Raw genomic sequence first — 22,092 nt, 5'->3', positions numbered from 1 at the left:
CCATCTCAAACAGATCTCTGCTCCATCTCAGGACAGGCAGGGAAACTCTGACACGCTTCTCTCTGGTTTTGAGGCAATATCACCCTGCCCTTTGTGGCTGGTGCCCAGAGAGTAATTCCCCAACCTAGGAGACTGTTGCGGATAATTAGATCATCATATCACACTCATTTCAGAGATAGATGACTATGGGGTAACATTCTGAAGCCCACAACCGAATGAATAGATTGTGTGGGTCTGTAAATACTGATCTCAAAATCTGTATGCCTCTTACTCTTCCTTCTTTGAGTCATTCTGTTTGTGCCATTCTCTGCTTGCCCTGTTGGGCCTGGACTTGCTGCCTCTGCCTACTTCCTCAGTCTCTCCTGCTTCTTCCTCTACCTACCTCACTTCCTCGCTGCGTGCATGCGTGTGTGTGTGTGTGTGTGTGTGTGTGTGTATCTCTGTGTGTCCCTTCATTTCTGTATCTCTAACCTCTTCCCCTGGCTCCTTTTTCCTCTGCTCTACTTCAGATCTGATTTCCTGTTTTTCATTTCCAGCCAGTTTCCAGGTAAGATCTTTGAGTTGTGTGAGAACTAGTGACTGTCCTAGGAACCCCTCCCTCTCTGAGCTCCTAGAGGGCGAAGCATCCTCCATTCAATCAGCAGTGGTATACCTGGGAAGGCGGTATCACTTATGTAGAATTCTGTGTATGAATGCATAATCTGAATCTAATCATGAGGAAACATCAGACAAGCTCAAAATTTGGATCACTCTGGCAAATAAATAAATACCGTATTCAAAATGTCAATGTAATACAATAAAGGCTGAGGAACCACTCCAGATCCAAGCAGACAAAGGACACTGCACAACTAGATGCAATGTGTGATCCTGGACTGGGCAGAAAAGAATGCCGTAAAGGACATTACTAGGTCAATTGACAAAAGTGAAATATAGACAGTAAATTAGATAAAAGTATTATATCAATAGTAAACATATGAGGTTGATAACTGTACACGATTATGTAGGGGAAGATCTCTTTTCTTAGAAAATACACACTGAAGTAAAAAACAAAAGGAAAAAATGTATTTATAATCTTCACATCCATACTGAAAGAAAGCCAATGCTAAAGCAAATGGGGCAAAATGTTAATGATAAATGAATTGGGTAGATGGGTATTTTTTGTATTATTCTTGCAACTTTACTGTAAGCTTGAAATTACTTCTAAATAAGTAAAAAAGGGGGGTGAATATAATTAATACATAATAACTTTATGCAGTGCTAGACGGTAGCTAGATTTTTCATGGTGATCACTTCATAATTTATATATATGTTAAATCACTATGGTGTACACCTGAAACTAATACAATATTGTATGTCAATTACACTTTAATTTTTAAAAACTGATATAAATTACAGCATTCAGTATAGTGTCCAGTACCTGGCAAATCTTCTGAAAACATAAATCCTCATCTTCTTACTCTTTTCTGTAGGAATTTCCATGTCTGGAACGAGTGCTGGATGATCCGGAAAGATCTCCCACCGGGATACAATGGTTGGCATGTTCTGGACCCCACTCCCCAGCAAACCAGCAGTGGTGAGTGAGGCCCTTGTGGAAGGAAGGGTCTGGGCTCTGTGGGGAGGCTGGTCAGGGGGACTGACCACATGAGCAGGAGGCCCGAAAGGAGCAGTGTTTTTCTCACTTCGTTGCCTTCAGCTGGGTAACCCAGATGAGTCACAGGACCTCTCAGTTGCTTCCTCACCTGTAAAGTGGGGAAGATGATGATAACTACCCCTTCACAGGGTGGCTGTGAGGATCAGGTGAATTTGTGGGAAGCTGAGAGTACTCGGTGGATGTGGGTCTTCTCCATCCCATCTCCCTACCTGCCCCTGTCCCCTCCCCCTGCCACCAGCCACCCCAGTCCACAGGCTGGCAGCTGGCCACCATCCTCAACTTCTGTTCCCTCCACAGGGCTGTTCTGCTGCGGCCCTGCCTCTGTGAAGGCCATCAGGGAAGGGGAGGTCCACCTGCCCTATGACACCCCATTTGCGTATGCCAAGGTGAATGCTGATGAAGTCATTTGGCTCTTTGGGGATGGTCAGGCCCAGGAAATCCTCGTCCATAACACCAGTTCCATTGGGAAGGAAATCAGCACCAAGATGGTAGGGTCAGATCAGCGCCAGAACATTACCAGCTCCTACAAGTATCCAGAAGGTGCTTGGGGCCCCGGGGATTCGGGGGGGGTGGGTATAACCTCCTTTGTGTGCCTCCCAGTGAGGATGGTTCGTTCTTGTTAAAACCATCACCGCCTGATCACTTCCTCCTCATGGAAAACTCCTGGGGGCTTTCCTGGACCCTGGCCATGGGGCCCTAGAGTTGCTGGATTGAGCAAATAAAAAAAGAGGGTGCCCATTAAATCTGAATTCCAGATAAATTCAGACAAGCAAATACTTTATAAGTGTGTCCCAAATATAGTATGCAATATATCTAAACTAAAAATTATTCACTGTGTATCTGAAATTCAAACCGAATGTCCTTTATTTTTCCTGGCAACTCTGTCCTAGGGTCATATCACGATCTCGTTATGTCATGGCAGTGGGGGTGGGAGCAAGGGGGGAGGTGGATGCTTATGGAGGGAAAGGATGCCTGGCCTGTGGAAGAGAGTAGACGTCCCTGCGGAGAAGGCCAGGGGGAGTCAGGCTGCCTGAGTGCCAACCAAGGCCCTGCTAGGTTCTAGCCGTGTAAGCCTGGCTGTGTTCTTACCATCCCTGTGCCTCCACTTCCTCATCTGTAAAATGGGGTAACGTCACCTCAGAGGGCTGTTGCGAGGGCAGGTGAGTGGAATCACAGAAAGCACTTGGAGCAGTACCTCTGGTGCACAGTAGCAGCTCTAGAGAAGTCCACAGTTTGGGGTGAATTGGGGTGCAGCCTGAATGTTGAATAGCCCCCAGGAGCAAGAGCTGAGGATCCGTTTAGAAGACATGAACATGTATTTTACAAGTGAGGATGCTGGTGGGGGAAGAAGTCTCTGGCTTTGATGATGACGACAGCATTGATGGTGACAATACTCACGACAAAGAACAATGCTGGGTGCTTGTATTCAGCAGCTCACGTAACTCACAATTCTGGCAACTCTAGGAGGCAGGGAGATACACCTGGGTTATAGATGAAAGAACTGAGCACCCAGAGATTCAGGGACTGTGCCTGAGCCAGGATTTGAATGCAGCACCCAGCAACAGCAATCCCCATGTTCTCAGCCATGATGCTGTCCTGCCTCCTGATGCAGCTATTCATTCATGTGGTTGGGGCTTTGGGAGGGGAGCTGGGAGTTTTTGGGGTGCTTGGTTTCCCAAAGGAGGCCCCTGGTCCTCTCAGTCTCTCCTCACTGAGGTCTTTCCTGGCTCTCCTTTCGGCCAGGATCCCCTGAGGAGCGATCTGTGTTCATGAAGGCTTCCCGGAAAATGCTGGACCCAAGAAGGGCCTCTTCTCCCTTCCTGGATCTGCTGGGCTCCAGGGGCTCTGAGGCCCAGCCCGCGCAGCTGCAGCTTCACCTGGCTAGGACCCCCGAGTGGGGCCAGGACCTGATGCTGAGGCTGCGTGCCCGGAGGGTGCCAGACAGAGTCCACCCCCAGGGTCCCATCAGACTGGTGGTGCACTTCAGCGCACAGGCCCTGTTGCACCAGGGTGACACCAGGGAGCCCCTCTGGAGGCAAAGAGTGCACTTGAACCTGGACTTTGGGAAGGGTGAGTATGAGGTAGGCCTGGAAAGGCACCAAGAAGGATGGGAACTTTGGGGTCATAAACAAGGCTGGGGATGGTTCAGCCAGGTTACACGGCAAGCCCTGCAATCCAGCACACACACACGCCAGGCAGTGAAGCTGCTGGTGGCAGGAGGTTGCACGTCATGTGCTGTACTCTGACACCATCCCACCAGGGGAAACATAGTAGTGACCTCTGGGGGCGGTGGGTATAGGGTAAGTACGCTGGATCTCTCTCTCATACACAAACACAAACATACTTGCACACACATATAGACTCACACACATATTCTCTCCCACACATACGCATATTCTCTCTCTCTCCCTCTCTCTCTCTCTTTCCAGACTCAAGGTGTCTTTTGTCTGTGCTTAGAGATACAGTGGCCGCTCTTGCTACCCTACGATAATTATAGAAACAAGCTGACAGATGAGAAGCTGATCCGGGTGTCTGGCATTGCCAAGGTGGAGAATACGGGGAGGTCCATGCTGGTCCTAAAAGATATCTCTCTGGAGCCTCCCCACTTATCTATTGAGGTAAGGTGTCTGGACAGAGATGGGGCCCAGGAGCCCTCTGACTCCCCCAACCCAGGGGCTTGGGCTACAGCAGTGATCAGAACAGAGTCCCTGCCTCAGACACCCAATAGATGATTAAAGCCCAGTATGATGTTATCTCATGCTCTGTGCAAAGTGCAGGGCAGAGCGGAAGCCTTCTGAGAGGAGGTGACATTTTGTGGGGCATGCATAGGAAGACACTGTCCAGAGACATGAGATGGAAATGAAGGCATTTTAAGTAAGGAAAACGCTTTGCAGAGGCAGAGACACGAGAGGTGTGGCTGGGAGATGGAGTAGAGGAGTCGGGTTTGAGAAAAAACACAAGTCAAATTCCAAAGGTGACTGACTGCAGATAATAATGTAGGTGTGACAGGGAAGAGGAAAGACAAATGAGAGGTAAGCCTCAGACTTTGAGTTCCAAGATGGTGTGGCTGGCAAGGTCATTATATGAGGAAGGAACCCAGGTGGAAGAAGGGTAAATGGAGGGCAGAAATGTTCCCCATCTCCTGTTACCAGGGTTTTTCTTCCCTTGAAGCCTCCTTTCCCCACCCCCACCACCCATTCTGAAGGACTTGTCCTATGCTTAGTCCCAACCTGGCTTTGCACCTGCTGGATTTGGTAGCAGCATACTCACCCCCACCCAGAACAAGAATTGAGTGGCTCCACATCATCAACCGCCTGGCCCCCTGACGGTTTTCACCGGGCCATGCTGTCAGGTGGTCAGGCCACAGTGTGGCAGACAGTGGGCAGAATCACGGGTGCAGACACAGCCTGGTGCTGAGGTGAGGATGCTGCCTGTTACCCAGAGTCCTGGGGACCAACAGGATCTGATGCAAGCACATCAGATGCTGAGGAGACTATTAATTGGACCACATTGGTAAGGGACCTGAGGATGATTTGTGTGACTATGAGGGATTCCAAAGACCTTTTTACCTGTTCTACTTTGACACCCTCACTAGAATACAAGAGGTTTGTTTCTTTCATTTGAATTTTAGAGAAGTCACGGTGTGTTCTTGCTTTTCTTTGATTCTTTTTTTTTTTTTTTAATTCTCTTTTTGAGCCAGAACATGTCCCAAGTATGATCTGGGTGGTCAGAACTCATTTTAGTTCAACATTCGTTTATCAAATATCCACCACTTGGCAGGCACTGAGCTAGGCACGAGCTCTAGAAGTGAGTAGGATAGAATCCCTGCCTCCCACCCACAGGCCAAGGCCATGCTGCCCCATGACACAGACTCACATGGGATGCACAGAACACACCTGGAAAAACTCACACTGTTTCTGTCAGAGCAACATGGGGGGGAAGATCCTGCCTGGGGCCTGGGACATCTGGGTCAGATCCTGGCTCTGCCATATTGTATGACCTTGGCCTTGGAATGATGTCCCTGATAGCATATACGTGGCACAGAGGACACCACTTCCTTACCCCATGCCTGTGTCAGACATTACTAATTGATCACAACTCTCTCTGACTCTGGATTTGTCCTCGGGAATCTTTCCAACACACCATTCCTATTAGCCATGATTAACAGACTGGAGCTGGCACTTAAGTTGAAATCAAATTGCCAGCTGAACTAGATGGTGGGGAGGGAAATCAGTTTCAACGTGGTGGCAATTCCCAGCTGGTAGCGGCTTCCTGAAGCATTGTGACCTTCTAAGGCAGGTCAGGACACGTGTTAACCTTGAGTACTCTCGGCTCATATTCTTCTCTCCCTGCAGGGGTTGAGCCCTCAGGAAGCAGTCCCTCCCTGGAGGTCAACAGAGGGATGGTGACTGAACTGGAGTACAGAAATAAGGCCAGCTGCCCACAATATCTCCACCTTCTCTCCACACAGGTGTCTAAAAGGGCTGAGGTGGGCAAGGCACTGAGGGTCCACATCACCCTCACCAATACCCTAATGGTGGCTCTGAGTAACTGCACGATGGTGCTGGAGGGAAGTGGCCTCATCGATGGGCAGATACCAAAGAAGTAAGTACCATCTGTCTTATGCTGATCTCTGGCAAGGGGCACCTTGTGGGGTCATAGGATGGTCCTTCATCTCCTGGATGGTGCCTACTTGCCCCCACTTGTGCACCCTCCTTGGGGAAGGTTGAGCTGGGTGGTATTGGGGGGTGGGAGGTGCTTACCCACCAAGAGGGAAAACCAGATCACCCACCCTGGCAGTTACCTAAGGCTCTAACAGGCTCTTTTTGACTTTCAGCTTTGGGACTCTGGCACCTGGACATACCATCCAAATTCAAGTGGACCTCTACCCCAACAAAACTGGCCCCCACCAGCTCCAAGTCCTCATCAGCAGCAATGAGATCAAGGAGATCAAGGGCTACAAAGACATCTTTGTTGCTGCCTCCAGGGCTTCTTGAGCCCCCACCCCACCCCCTTGGCCTCCCAATCCCCCAGCCCCTCCCCTCCCCCTACTCCTGATGCCCTTCGAGCCCCCTTGCAGCCCCACCTTGGTCTTTCCTACTCCTGAAGGTGTAATGTTATCTTTGTTCCTTCTCTGTCCTCTTCCTGCCTGCCTGGGGGTGAATGGAGCTCTGTTAGAACAGCTGTGCATCTTGGGAAGAGACAATAAAGACGTCTTTATTTATTATCTGTGTTCTCTCTTCTCCGCTAACAAGGTCCTTGTTATTATTGCTACTGGCTGGTCCTCTGGCCTGGCTGCCAGCTGTGTTGGCTGGGCCCTCCCTGCTCTTCCTGTCTTCTCTCTCCTGCTTTAAGGTCCCCAACCACAAAATAAGCCCAGTAGGATCCCCTCTAAATCAGCTTCTCTGGAATCAAGGATCCCAGGTGTCTCCATTTAAATGATCTTAGCGAGCCTGCAGGCAGAGGCGGGAGGGAGGTCAGTGGCCTGGGACGACAGTGATTGTGCTGCCAGGGGGACCGGCCAGAGCTACCTAGCAGGACTTCTCTGCTGCCGCCTGAGAGCATGGGAATGGCTGGGCAGGGCTCACTCAAAACCATTTGTACTCAGTCTAGATAAGTTGGAAAGAAGAAAAAAGTGAAAAGGAGCAAAAGAAAAAAATCACCAATAGCTCCCCGTCCCAGAAGAAATCTGCTAACGGTTTGCCATGTATCTTTCTCTTCACCCCCCTCCCTGCCATTCATTGTGCTTTTTTAAAATTATCATTACATGGCTATCATCAAAAGATAAGAGATAATAAGTGTTGGTGAGGATGTGGAGAACAAGGAGCCCTCGTGCACCCTTGGTGGCAATGCAAGCTGGTGCAGCCACTGTGGAAAACAGTACGGAGGTTCCTCAAAAGTTAAATATAGAACTACCCTCCGATCCAGGAATCCCATGTTTGGTTATTTATCTAAAGGAAATAAAATCACTATCTTGGGGAGATATCTTCACCCCCATGTTTATTTCAGCATTATTGACAATAGCCAAGATATGGAAACAACCCAAGTGTCTGTCAATGGATGGATGGACAAACATGTCATACACACACACACACACACACACGAATATTATTCAGTCACGAAAAAGAAAGGAAAGGCTTCCATTTGCTGCAACATGGATGGACTTTGAGGGTGTTATGCTAAGTAAGAGATAAGTCAGACAGGGCATGACAAATACTATGTCACTTATACGTGGAGTCGAAAAAAGCTGAACTCCTAGAAACAGAGAGTAGATTGATTGGTGGTTACCAGGGGCTGGGGGTGAGGGAACTGGGGAGATGTTAGTCAGAGAACTTCCAGTTGGTAGATGAATAAGTTCTGGAGATCTAATGGCATTGTGATTATAGTTAACAATAGTGTCTTACGTACTTCAAAGTTACCAAGAGACTAGATCTTAAATGTTCTTACCACAAAAAAGAAATAACTATGTGATGTGATGGACTTGTTAGTAACACAACTGTAATAATCATATTACTATACATAATTGTATCAGATCAACATGTTGTATACCTTAAACTTACACAATATTATATGCCAATCATCTCTCAGTAAAAAAATTAAAAACACAGTTATTATAAATTGGCATATTTCCATCATGGAAAACTTGGAAACTCCAGAAACGCAGAAAATGAGAGCATCCTCCTGCAGGTTTTCAGGCATGGGCCCTTCATCCTTGCCACTCCTCACCTGCTCAGGGGCTCTGCAACTTGGCACCTCTCCCCACCCTCTCCCCTCCTCCTCCTCCTCTGTTTTTTTTTTTTTTTAATTTTGCTTTCACAAGCTCCACCCTGTGTGCCCACTGTGCCCATCCCCACTGAGTGCTGTGGGCATTTCTGCGGGGCTCTGTCACTGCTTTGTCACTGCTGTGTTCCAGCTGGCTCCCGCCCACTGAGGGAGACTAGAACCCGGGCTGGCCCCTGTGGAAATCTAAAACCTTGCTTCACCTGCCAAGTGCCTCGTCCTCTTTTGTTTAGTCATTGCCCCTTCTGTCAGGTTGGTCTGGGGGTACAAAGCTCCCTAGCTGTGTCACTTGTGTCCCTGGAGGGGGGACAGTGGACAGGCTTCCTGCTGGGCCTTCAGGGACCTTCGTTCGGGGGGGATTAGCCACTTCTACCTTCCCAGTCAGCCTTTCAAATAATTTCCAGTCTCCTCGTCCAAAAATTGGCTAAAAAAAACTGTACTCTGTAGTGTTTTCTTGTTTTCATGTAGGCAAGCCTGTCTGGCTTTATTTCCCCACTTCAGTTGGACAAGCTAGACAATCTCAAAGTCCCTTCCAGGGCCCAGGACTCTGGGGTTCATGCCCCCTGCTGCAGAGCACCTTTAGATTACGTCCTGACTGACCCTGCTTCACCGTCCTCACCTTCCCCTTCTCTCACAAAACCCAGTGTGCTGGTCTCCCAGGCAGTGGTGTCCACAAATAAACTCTGGAAGAAATGTCCGGGGTGCGGAGCAGGGGCCACAAAGCAGGCCGGCCCTCAGCCCCCAAGTCTTCCCCAGCAATCCCCCATGGTGTTCATGGAGACCATGGTGCTCATGTCCTTTTGGCTGGTAGTTTTGGGGTCCATGCTGTTCGGCATCATTGTGTGATATAAAGCAAAGAGCTCCAGGGCTGAGTCCTGGGTCCCTCGAGTGCAAGACAATACCAATAACAGTAGCAGAGCCAGCCCTCAGAGGGTTGCTGTGAGGATCAAACGAGAGTGTGTTCTAAAGAGCTTTGTCATTCAGGAAGTCCATTCACACATAGAGGTCCTCCCCCATCAGTTTAATCACCTCTCCTGGGTGACTGTCTCCATTTCTGGTCATAGCAAAAAGGAGGAGGCAGAGGAACACAACTGGACCTGTCACTTTGGGCTTCCCTTTGCTATTGTCTGTGGGGAACCCCCTCCTTCCCCTCAGACCTGGGCACCCATGGAGCCATGGACCCTGAGTCTACAGATAAGGAAACTGGAACGTGGCTAAGGGCATACTGGGAATTCATGGTAGGGCCAGAATTAGCATCCTAGTCTCTCTGAGTCTTAGAAAGGTCTGGAGGTACCCCAACCCTATCTTGGTAGAGCCAGCCTAGGGGGATGGTAGGTGAGCCCACACCTCCCTTCTTGAGTGTTCCAGGATCTGCTCTGTGCCCCTCCCTTGCAGGTCACAGCCCTACTTCCTTTCAGACAGGAAGGTGCTCATCAACTCTGCTCAGCTTCCCTGGCTATCCTTGGCCTCCCTTACCCTTGACCAAGGGACAAGCTGCTACGATCAACGCTGCCTCCCTCCCCCAGCACACACACCTCTGACTAATGGTTTATAGGAATCGAAAAGCTGAACCTGTAAATCAGCTCACTAGCCCAGCGCCAATGAAATAGGCTGTTATTGTCTGATGGCCATCCAGACCCACCCACCCTCGCTGCACTCACCTTCCTGTCTCTCCTCACAATTAAGCTCTCCTGCCTATGCCTCCTCCACCTCCCCCAGACTAACCCATTTCCACTAATGTGGCAATGGGTTCAGGCATTTATCCATTTGTTCATGCATGGGTCATCTTTTAATTCATTCACTGCCCTGGACAGTAAATATGAACTGGAAAACTGTCCATCCTTCAGATAATGCATTAAGCATGTACACAGGACTCTGGAGTCTGACTGCCTGCCTTCGAAATCTGGCTCCACTAGGTCTTAGTGATCTTGGGAAAACTATTTAATGTCTTCAAGCCTCAATTTCCCCACCTGTAATAGAGGAACAATAATAGTACCTAACTCATGGGGAACAGCATGAAGATTAAGTGGGATAAGGCACATAAAGAATGTAAGACAGTGTCTGGAACTGAAAAGATGTCACTAGTCTTACTAGTAGTTTTACTATTAGCCCCCATCATTAGTAAGCACTGGAGATATATTAATAAGACATAGGCCATGCCTTCCAAGGGGGCTGGGGGGGAAAATAGGTTAAGTATTTATAATGTTGTGTATGAGTCGGCTAATATGGAATGAAAAGGGGGTGCCCTTAAATGTCTGGTGTGGTAGAGAGAGGGTGTTAGGAAGACTTCCTGGAGGGGCAGTGCTTGAGCCTGGATCTGAGAAAGTAGACAACTGAGAGAAGGACATTTCAGAAAGAGAGAGACTGACAGGTGCAGGAGAGGAGGTCTGCATCAGGGGTTTGGTCTGAGTGGACTCCAGGCAGGAAGGAAAGATCCTGAAGGGCTTTGGGGGCGATGTTTGGAAGTTTGGACTTGACCCACTGCTGGATTATTTTTTTTTAAGATTTATTTATTTGAGAGAGAGAGAGAGAGAACACGGGATGGGGGCGGGCAGAGAGGCAGAGGGAGAGAGAAAATCCCAAGCAGACTCCTCACTGAGCACAGAACCCCATACAGGGCTTGATGCCATGACCCTGAAATCATGACCTGAGCCGAAATCAAGAGTCAGATGCTTAACCAACCGAGCCACCCAAGCACTCCTAGAGGGAGAGTGGGGAGAGAATCCTAAGCAGGCTCCATGCCCAGTGTGGAGCCCCACACGGAGCTCGATCCCATGACCCCGAAATCACGACCCGAGTGGAAACCAAGAGTCGAATGCTCAACCTACTGAGCCACCCATGCGTCCCAACCCATTGCTGGATTTTAAGCCAAGAGCAACCTGACTGAACTGGCACTTCAGGAAAATCATGTGGATGGCTCGTTTGGAAAAAGGATGGGTGAGAGATTGGTTAGGAGTTGTCCAGGCAAGGGGGTGTTTCAGTGAAGGCAGGGCCAAGGAGCACAGGGAAGACAGACTAATGTTAGGAGATAATCAGGAGCTGGACTGGCAGGGCTCAGCAACTGATGGGCTAAAGGAGGTCAGGAAGATGGAGAAATACAAGGTGGAACCCAGGTTTCTCCCAAAGTGACTGGGCAGGCACCATCCTCATTCATCAAGACCAGAAATGCAGGAGGAAGGGGAGAAGGTTAGGCATTCCATTCTGGATTAAAGGCCCATGGGTGTGTGAGGTAGTGAATTGTGCATGGATACACACATGGTAAGAGCAGACTGGGGACAGGGAGAGTCGAAAATACGGGAGGGAGAGCGGATGGTGGTGAGTTGAGGTTCCTGAGGAGGGAGGTTAAGGGACCCAGAAAGCAGGAGAATGCAGGGAGAAGGGTCCCACAGGAGGGAAAGGCAGTGTGGGGGTTGGGTGGGGGAGGGCGGCCTTAGAGTGTCCCGCCCACTCCTTGTGAAGAGCCCTTTCCCCTCCTTCCACCTGTCCTCTCCCATCTGTGCTTTTCTCCCTGCACACTCACTCCCAGGACATGTGCTGTTCTTAATAGAATCAATGTCCCTCACTGGCATTCCCACCCTCTTACCTACTTCCAAAACTCCTCTATGAATCTTCCCAAGTTTGCTCCCTCCACTGCTTTTATTTGAGTTTCGCCTTCCCCTGGCAGGTTTCACCCAACACAATAGCTCTGCCAAAAAAGGAGTATCAAAAAAAATCATACCAAGGGTGATTCAGAGTGGGTTCTATTTGCTTTTGATGTCTAGAAAGTGACTTTTCAGGAAAAAAAGCCAAGCAGAGTTCTAGGCTTGAGAACTCTCCCAGGCTCTTGCAGTTGTGAGCTATAGTCTTGGGACCCTGGTATTCTTTCTCGCAGGGGGCACAGGCCCCTCCATCCCAAGAGGCCCCATCAGCCAACCTCTCCCACCTGGCTCCCCGACTACAGCACAGCACCTGCCATGGAAGGCCCCATTGCCCAAGAGCTAGCAAAAGCTCACATGGCACAAGGCCCTGAGAGTTCATTGGCCTCCACACTTCCTCTCAGCCAAGCAACAATGCCAAGAAAAACCTGAGGGCAAGTGAGAAAACCAGTTGTGATCTGCCCAGTAAGCAGGTGGCAATGCAGCAGTCAACCTGCCTTCGGTGTCTCCTGGAGTCTTGAGGATGGAAGGGAAAAAAACACTCCAGGACCACTTTCCTGAAGCTCCACACCACCCAGCTGTTATGTGGGGAGCAGCCCAGGAACCAGAGGCAGCCACCATGGAGCAAGGTAGGGGAGGCCCATAGGGCTGCTGGAGCTGAGGGAGAAGGAAGACAGAGAGATCGTAGGAAGTCAAGGGGAGAAAGGATTCAGGGGAAGAAAGGAGTAAATCAAGAACTGAGGCAGAAAGAGTAGAAACCCAGGAACCTCAGAATTTGTTGGTAGCCTGAGACCCAGGAGACAAGGTGGAGGTTGGCTGGTAAACATAGCCAAACAGCTGTGTACCAGCATGCCTGCTTCCACAACCCAGAGGCGCGGGGCAGGGCCAGGGATGAGTGGGTCAGGGATCCTGTCCTCTGCCACTTGCTGACTCCTTGACATTTAGCAAGTCACTTCTCTAATTTCCAGATCCCAGCCTGAAACATGGGGTGGGGGCAGGGAGGGGGCGGTCGACAAGACAATCTTGAAGTTGTCTTTCAGCTCCAACATTCTCTGCATCTTCATATCTTCTCTTTTTCCCCCACTTCAGAAGGTCTGTTCCTCATTTTAGCTAATCTTCCCACCACCACTCTCCTCTCTATATCAGCTCCCTCTCTAGAAAGCTTCTATGAAGAGTAAATGGTTAGTTGAAACCATTTATAAGAATGAACTCGAAGCTCTACAAATTTAACAGCCTCACCTTCATTTACTATTTTTTGTGTTTAAATTTTTATAATTTTTAAATAATATTTGATGCATTTTTTTTAAGATTTATTTATTTGAGAGAGAGAGAGCACAGAGGGAGAATGAGGGGGAGAAGCAGCCTCCCCACTGAGCAGAGAGCCCAATGTGGGACTTGATCCCAGGACCCTGGGATCATGACCTGAGTCGAAGGCAGACGCTTAACGACTGAGCCACCCAGGCACCCCTAAATTTTTATAATTTTTAACTACACAAGAAATACATGAATACATAGTTGGGGTAAAATAAAACAATAATTACAGATAAAGCTACAGTCCCCTGACTGTCACCTCCAGCCCCAGCCTCATCTCGAAAAACCACTGTGGTCATATCTAAGAGAAACCACTGCTACTAGTCTTTTGTCTATATGTGTATATATATATAATCAATACAAGACTAGCTTGTTTTTGGTATGTCATGGTATCATCACATTGTACATATTTTTCTACAACTTGATTTTTTTCCACTCAACAGTATGTGTTGGAGCTCTACCCATGTCAATTAGTACCTATAAATCTCCCTCAAAATTTTCTACTTTGCAAAGTATTCCATAGTATGAGTGTAAGTAATTTATTTACCAGTCCAAATTTTTAAAAGATTTATTTATTTATGAGAGAGAGATAGCAGGGGGTAGGGGCAGAGGGAGAGGGGAAGCAGACTCTGAGCTGAGTGTGGAGCCAGCTACAGGGCTCAATTGCATGAGCTTGAGATCAGACCTGAGCCAAAACGAAGAGCAGGATGCTCAACCGACTGAGCCACCCAGGTGCCCCTATACAGTCCTATTTTGATGGGCATTTAGGTTGTTTCCCATTTTCCAGTTAAATAAGCAATGTTGCAGGACACATCCTTATGTATGCCTCTGTACTCATGTGGTAGCATCTCTCTAGGATAGATACTGAGATGAATTATTGTAATTAAATTACTATAATTTCCTTTCTATTTCCCTGATCATTTCACCCTCATCTCCCCTCACATCAAGGAGGACAAATATGCCCAATAGTAAATGTACCTTCTATTTGAACATCTGGTATCTAGGGTGAAGAATAATCCCAGCATTATAGGCAGAGATTAACTTGCCCCATGATGTATCCGGAAGATGAGATTTGGTCCCAGTGCTTGCTGTCAGGCAAATGTTGCCATAGCTGTTGAGTGTTCTGGGTCACATGCCCAAACTGAATTGGAGCCAGTTAGTGATGTCTGTCTAGTCATCTAGTCTCCAAAAGGGGAGAACTTCTTTTTCCACTAATAGGGGAAAACCAAGAGCTTTCCCAGCTGACAGTGGGCTAGATGCCCTTTCTGAACATGAGTGAAGACCAGCAATGGGCAGCAAGTGTTGGGTAATGGAAAGAGCACAGGACTTGGGCCAGTAACCATAGGTTCAAGCTTAGACGAGACATGTAATCTGCCTGAGCCTTGTTTCCTCATCTCCAAGTGTGAATGACATGGCATTTCATCCCTCCAACATTGTGGTGAGGATTCAATGAGATAGTGTCTAGGATGGTGCCCAGCACATAGTAGACAGGCCTCCAATGAGGTGTTGGTTGAATTTGAAATAAGTGCAGAATGATTATGTAAAAGGTAGAGAACTCTATTCAAACTAACAAATATCTTTTTTTTAAAGATTTTATTTATTTATTTAGAGAGAGCAGGGGCAGCGGCAGAGGGGGAAGGAGAGGGAGAAAGAATCTCAAGCAAACTCCATGCTGAGTGTGGAACCCAATGCAGGACTCCATCTCATGACTCTGAGATCATGACCTGAGCCAAAACTGAGTCAGACACTTAACTGACTGAGCCACCCAGGTGCCCTAACAATCTTTTATTACCTACAATGTGCTGATCATTATGCTTGTATTTCTTTTATAAGAAACCCCATACCCATTAGCAGTCACATCTCATTCCCACCTCTTCCCAGGCCCTGTCAAACCCTAATCTACCATCTGTCTCTATGAGTTTACCTATTCTGCATATTTCATACAAACTGAATCATATAATATGTGACCTTTCATGTCTGACTCCTTTCACTTAGCACAATGTTTTCAAGTTTCATCTATATGGGTATACCACATTCATTCATCCAGTAATCAGTTGATGGTCATTGGGTTGTCTCCATCTTTTGGCTACTATGAATAATGCTGCTATCAACATTCATGTACAGATTTTGTGTGAACATATGTTTTCAATTTCTTGGGTACATACCTAGGAGTGGAATTGCTGGGTCATACGGTAACTCTATTTTTTGACATTTTGAGGAACTGCCATACTGTTTTCCAAAGTGACTGCACCATTTTACAGTCTCACCAGCAATGTTATAAGGGTTTCAATTTCTCCACATCCTCACCAACACTTGTTATTTTCTGTCTTTCTTATTAGAGCCATTTCCCTAATGATTAATGATGTTTAGCATTTTTTCATTTGCTTATTGGTCTTCTGCATATGTTTTTGGAGAAATGTCTATTCAGATCAATTGCCCATTTTTTATTTTTTATTTTTTTTATCATTAGGTCGTACAAATTCTTTATATATTCTTTTTTAAGATTTTATTTATTTAAAAGAGAGAAAGAGAGCATGTGCAAGAGAGAGCATGAGCAGGGGAGAGGGGCAGAGGGAGAGGGAGAAGCAGGATCCCTGCTGAGCAGGGAGCCTGATGTAGGCCTCCATCCCAGGGCCCCGGGATCATGACCTGAGCCAAAGGCAGACGCTTAGCCAACTAAGCCACCCAGGCGCCCCTCTTTATATATTCTTGATACAAGTCCCTTATCAGATTTATGATTTACAAATATTTTCTCTCATTCTGTGGGTTGTCTTTTCACTTTATTGATGATGTACTTGAAACAAGAAGTTATTAATTTTGATGAAGTCCAATTTATAGTTTTTTCTTTTATTGCTTGTGCTTCTATTGTCATATCTAAAAAAACATTTCCTAGTTCAAGATCATGAAGATTTACCCCTATGTCTTCTTCTAAATATTTTATAGTTTAGCTCTTACATTCAAGTCTTTGATTGATTTTGAGTTCATATTGTATATGGTGTGAGGTAGGGGTGCAACTTCATTCATTACAAGTGTATAGAAATATAATTAATTTTTGATGAATGTGAATGAATGTGTCTACTAATTCCAAATTTGTGTGTGGATTTGTCAGGTTTTGCTATATTCAAGATCATGTCATAGGTTAATAAAGATAATTGTACTTCTTTCCAATGTATATTGGCTAGAAAATCCAGCACAATGTTGAATAGATGGGGAGAGAGGAGACATCCTTGTTTTGTTCTTAATCTTAGGGGAAGTATCTAGTCTTCCACTGTTAAGTATGGTTTAGGCTGTGGATTTTTCATAGATACTCTTTATCAGGTTGGACAAGTTTACTTATTTTCCTAGAGGTAATTTACTTGTATTTTTATTACAAGAGGGTGTTGGATATTGTCAAATATATTCATATTTGGTTTATATTTCTTATAATCTACATACGGGCTGAGACAAAACAGCTAGGCCTCTATCCTCATTGGCTTACATCTCGTGGTGGAAGACAGACAAATAAAAAAGTAACTACAAAAATATCTGAACATCTCATGCTGATCCTGAAATTAGTAGGCTCTCAGTAAAAGTTTGTTGATAAAAATGAACAAATGAGCATGATATTAACTAAACAAAGCAATTAAGTTTCTTGGTAAGTGATGAAGTTAAGTACTGTAGGTCAGTGGGAGATAGGGAGAAGGGTGGGTCAACTGGGGCAGGCTTCATGAAAGAGGTGGGTCTTCAACAGACTTTGGAGGATAGGTGGAATTTGGTCAGATATTTGGTTGGGACAGATGGAATGAGAGGGCATTCTAAGTTGGGGTTATAGCAGGATCAAAATACATGGACAGGCAAGGCTACCATTTGCTTGAGGACAGATTAGCTAGAGGAGAGGGCCCACACTGGGAATGGTGAGAAGTGAGAATGCAAGTGTAGGTAAAGCCCAGGTGTGGAGGGTCATAAATGTCAGGTTAAGGAGTGTGCCTTTTGTATGGTGGGCTGTGAGGTATCTCAGAACTTTTAAAGCAAAACGATGTCATGATCAATTTGTCTTGAGGAAAGATAATCTGGTGATGTGTTAGGAGGGGGTGGTGTAGGAAGCAGGAGACCTGGTGGAGGCTGTTATGGTCACTAGGTATGAAGTGAGGAGGGCAGAAATGTGTAAATGTGGAAAGGGACAGGTGGACACCAGAGATATTTTAATGGGGTAGAGGGACTTGTCCACACATAAATGGATAAAGACTAAGAAGGAGGTAGGTGAGCCAATTGTGCTTTAAAGCTTGTGAGCCCAGGTGTCTGGGGACCACTGTAAGACCATGGTCAAACATGGAGAAGTCAGAAATGGAGCCCTTTTGGGGAAGACACCTTGGAGAACAGTGAGATCAATCTGTATTTTATTAGAAGCTCCAGAAGGTGGAGAGTGGGCCTTTTTCTTTTCTTCTTTTTTTTTTTAAGATTTATTTTTATTTGAGGAGGGGGAGGGGCAGAGGGAGGAGGAAAGAAGAGGAAACCCAAGCAGACTGCCCGCTGAGTGTGGAGCCCTACTCGGGGCTCAATCTCACAACACTGAGATCATGATCTAAGCTGAAATCAAGAGTTGGACACTTAACCGACTGAGCAACCCAGGTGCCCCCGCGAGTGGGCCTTTCTTTGACTGTCCTCAGCATCCGAGATCCCAGAGCATTAGGCACATGGCATTAGTGGTGGTCAGAGAGTCAGCAAATTGCTGGGAGCATAGTACTAACTACCATATCTAGATGTGGAGGCTGGTACGGGGGCAAGTGAAACTGTTAACTTGAGTCCAAAAACTGGATGCTAGGGTGAATCTGGAGACATGCTAGGCTGAAGGGAGTGATCACACTTAGCCAGGACTACAAAAGGGGTTGGACAGAGGCAGAAAACCATGCATCTCCAGGAGGAGGGTGTAAGCAAGATGGGGACAGAGGGTCCTGGAAGCGAGGAAGGGAGGGAAGAAGGAAGTAAAAAAGAGGCACTGGCATGCATGGATCTTCATTTAATCCTCATACCAACTGTGTAAGTCTGGTATCATGGATTCTGTTTTACTGACTTGGAAACTAAGGCTCCGAGAGGTTAAGTTTCTTTCTCAAGTTTGTACAGCTAATAAATGGTGGGCAAGATTGGGCCAGGCTCCACAACCCTGCTCTTTCATATGCCCCTGGCTCCCTGTTGCAGGGCTGGAGGTGGCCCTCACAGACTTCCAGAGCGCCTGGAACAACATGCAGCACCACACAGACGAGATCAGCTCTGACCGCCTCCTGGTCCGCAGGGGCCAGGCCTTCAACATCACTCTGTACTTCAGGAACCGGGGCTTCCAGCCAGGCCTGGACAATATCATCTTCGTGGCTGAGACTGGTGAGGACCCTTGGGGTGTGTGTGTGTGTGTGTGCGTGTGGTGTATTTAGGGAGATTCTGGAGGGTTGAGAAGTTACTGCAGAGAGCCTCTGTTCTGCTTCCCTCCCAGGACCCCTACCAGACCTGTCCAACGGGACTCGAGCCCTGTTCAGCCTGACAGGTCGTCATGGCCCCAGCCCGTGGATTGCCTCACTGGAGACCAACGGGGCCAGCTCCCTGGAGGTGATCCTGTGCGCCCCTCCTGTGGCAGCTGTGGGTCGGTATCTCTTGAAAGTTCATATTGACTCTTTCCAGAGATCTGTCACAGCCTACCAGCTTGGGGAGTTCATCCTGCTCTTCAATCCCTGGTGCCCAGGTAAGGCAGAGTGCCTGTGGGGGTCTCTTGTCTCTGTCCCTTTGTCAATGCCACAGAGAGCCAGGCTCAAGGATTTCTAGATCCCTGTTCCCTGGCTACCAGAAACCTCCTAACTGCATGCACTCAGCATCTACTCCCAAGCACCAACAAACAGGGCAGGGAGAAGTTGCTATTTATTTGCTTATTTAGAATTTTAAAAACATGAGCCAAGTCATCTTTACTTAAAAAGAAAACTATTATAATTAAATTTGACCACTATTAACATCTACCTTTACCACACATTTTTTAAAAAGATTTTATTTGTTTATTTGGAGAGAGAGAGAGCAAGCAAGAGAGAAAGGATGAGGAGGGTGCGTAGAGGGAGAAGCAGACTCCCCACTGAGCAGGGAGCCCCAGGCGGGGCTTGATCCCAGGACTCTGGGATCATGATCCAAGTCGAGAGCCAACACTTAACCAACTGAGCCACCCAGGTGCCCCACCATACATTTTTAAGTTAACTTAGTTTTTTTTCATTATAAGAGTAATAAGCGCATTGCATTGAATGTGGAATGAAGTAAAGGGAAAGAAAGAAGAAAGAAGGAAAGAAGAAAAGAAGGAAGGGAGGGAAGGAAGGGAGGGAGGCAGGGAGGAAAGTATAAGGTGACAAGTAAAACCTTATCACAATCTCCAAGTTCCAACTTCCAGAGGAAAATCCTGTTCACATTTTCTTGTGCAGCCTTACAAAAATGTTCTATGCTTAAATAATCATGTATTTATACACATATGCGTATATGTGTGATTATATATTCATACCACAGATGGGATTATATAGTACATAGCATGCCTTAACTTGCTTTTTTCATTCAATAATTCAATTTTGAATGTATTTTCCTATTAATATGTTCTTTTTAATGGCTACAATTACTCCACTGTTTGGATGCACCAAATGTTTTTAACTAGTCTCCTATTTGTGGGTATTTTGGCTGTTTCCAGTTTTTGTCTTAGACAAACAAAGCTACAGGGAATAGCCCAGCACTACCTATCCCACAATCCCTGTCATCTAAATCTACCTGGGGGCAGAATAGTTATACAGACATACAGACATGTTGTGGGCAGAATGAAGGACAAGCCAAGAGGAAAGACTGGGAAGAAAGACAGGAAGAGTTGAGAGTAGAGAATGTGGCTGGTGGGCTTTTGCGCAGAGGCCAGACTTAACAGTCTTACTTCTAGTTCGAGGATGTCCCTTCCCCTTCCTCCCTCTTGTCTACCTGCTCCCCCAACCTTATCCTGAGGGGGCCAGGTGAGTCGTACCAGAACCTGAATGGGATCTAGCATCTCCAACCACCTCCCACCACCCACAGCAAGTGTCAATGAGTGGCCCAGAGTTCTCACCCATTAGCCATGTGAAAAGGCCCTGCCCCTGGTCCAGGAGGACAGTTGTCTGTCTCTCTCTATCTCTCCCTCTCTTACACACCCCTCTCCTGGCCTCCAAGACTGTGAGTTTCAGACTGTACTGAGGCCTCCCCTGAACTGTGAGGAGGAAAGTGATATCTGTGGGGACTTCTTTTTTGTAGCTGTACCCCATCCAGGTCCCAGGGAGACTCAGTATGAGAGTAGGGAGCAGTAGGGGCTGAAGTCAGGATCAGTGGCTACCCCATCAGCATGGCCAAGATATTGGCTGGGGAGCCCCACCCTGGAGCTCTGGCCACTGCTAGCCCCCGCTGCGAGGAGGGATGTGTGTGGTCTCAACCGTGAACCCTCAGGTCTCACCACACTGGTGCAAGACCTCAGTGAAACACATCTCTCCCAGGGGTCCTCCTCCACCGATGTCCATGCAGGCTAAGTCTGAGGAAGCAAGGAGAGTACTTTTACCTAAGTGTTTGGCAGGACTTTCAGACTGTTCCAGGACCTGCAAAGGGGACACCTGCTCCCATGGCCTTTGTTTATTCTCAATTTTAAAAAGATAATTTTTTATATCATGAAAGTAATACATGTTCATTCCAGAAAATCTAGAGAATACCAATAGGCAAAAAGGGAAAAAAATTACTATTAACACCTTTTAGAATAGCCTTCAAAATCCTCTGCATAAATATGTTTTTAACAAACATCAATTTATGCTGTAACATTATTACGTAACCCATTTAAACTTAATATGTCATGTGTAGATTTCAATGCCTATATATACAATTTTGTGATCTTATATTAATAGTGTACAGAATTATGGCTATTTAACCAGCTCCCAAGAACCAGGCATTTAGGTTGTTTCCAGCTTTTCAGTGTTATAAACAGCACTCAGATATAACAGCTTAGCATCCAAATCTCTGTGCACTTCCTAAATACTGTCCTTAGATTAAATTCCTACAAAAGGAATGAGGAGGTTAATGTCGACCCAGAAATTCTGGTGTGCTCTTTTCCAATCGGGATTAGTTGAGTGTAGCAGAAAGATCATGGAATATGGTATCATATGGACTTTGTGTTCAAATTTCACTCTGTACTTACATGTGATTTGGACAAGTTATCGCTTTGAGCCTGTTCCCTCAGTCTTGAAAGGGGTCAGGATGTAAATGTGCTTTGCAAACCAAGAAATTCCACCAAAGGTAAATTTTTGCTGTTCAACCTCATGTTTGTATTGAACCCGTGGCTAGTGTTGGGGGATTATAGAAGGTTGGTCTCTCCAAGAACCAGCCGCCTTCTGCCTCTGTTTGTGTCATCCAATGCCCTCCCCAGAGCTCTTTTTTTTTTTTTAAAGATTTTATTTACTTATTTGAGAGACAAAGAGAGCACGAGTGTGGGTATGGGCAGAGGGAGAGGGATAAACAGATTCCCCACTGAAGCCAGAGCCTGGAGCCCAGAGCCCAGAGCAGGGCTCGATCCCAGGACCCTGAGATCATGACCTGACCTAAAGGCAGACGCTTAGCCAGTTGAGAAACCCAGGTGCCCCCAGAGCTTAGTTTCCATGGGACTTTGCCTTCTGGGGATGGGAATGGGGTGGGAAGGGCAAACTGACTTCTCTGCTTTGTGTCCTC

General features: G+C 46.9%; 2 protein-coding genes across 2 annotated transcripts in view; both read left to right on the top strand.

Moving 5' to 3' along the window:
• TGM7 (transglutaminase 7) overlaps nucleotides 1–6,875 on the top strand; it is a 21,922-nt gene extending 15,047 nt beyond the window's left edge. The window contains exons 7-13 of the mRNA XM_081831854.1: nucleotides 537–547; nucleotides 1,470–1,573; nucleotides 1,949–2,191; nucleotides 3,395–3,721; nucleotides 4,109–4,269; nucleotides 6,123–6,256; nucleotides 6,489–6,875. Coding sequence (XP_081687980.1) covers nucleotides 537–547; nucleotides 1,470–1,573; nucleotides 1,949–2,191; nucleotides 3,395–3,721; nucleotides 4,109–4,269; nucleotides 6,123–6,256; nucleotides 6,489–6,648 — 1,140 coding nt within the window. The 3' untranslated portion in view covers nucleotides 6,649–6,875. The remainder of the gene's footprint in view (nucleotides 1–536; nucleotides 548–1,469; nucleotides 1,574–1,948; nucleotides 2,192–3,394; nucleotides 3,722–4,108; nucleotides 4,270–6,122; nucleotides 6,257–6,488) is intronic.
• Nucleotides 6,876–12,685: 5,810 nt separating this feature from the next.
• Nucleotides 12,686–22,092, top strand: part of TGM5 (transglutaminase 5) — a 29,272-nt gene continuing 19,865 nt past the window's right edge. Inside the window, exons 1-3 of the mRNA XM_006731703.3 lie at nucleotides 12,686–12,695; nucleotides 18,553–18,732; nucleotides 18,842–19,087. Of these exons, the coding sequence (XP_006731766.3) occupies nucleotides 12,686–12,695; nucleotides 18,553–18,732; nucleotides 18,842–19,087 (436 nt within the window). The remainder of the gene's footprint in view (nucleotides 12,696–18,552; nucleotides 18,733–18,841; nucleotides 19,088–22,092) is intronic.

This window comes from Leptonychotes weddellii, chromosome 9 (genome assembly GCF_054177405.1).
Source record: "Leptonychotes weddellii isolate Sample4059 chromosome 9, ASM5417740v2, whole genome shotgun sequence".
Taxonomy (NCBI): domain Eukaryota; kingdom Metazoa; phylum Chordata; class Mammalia; order Carnivora; family Phocidae; genus Leptonychotes; species Leptonychotes weddellii.
Note: the sequence above shows the minus strand (reverse complement) of the source record. Positions and strands in the feature narration are given on the sequence as shown.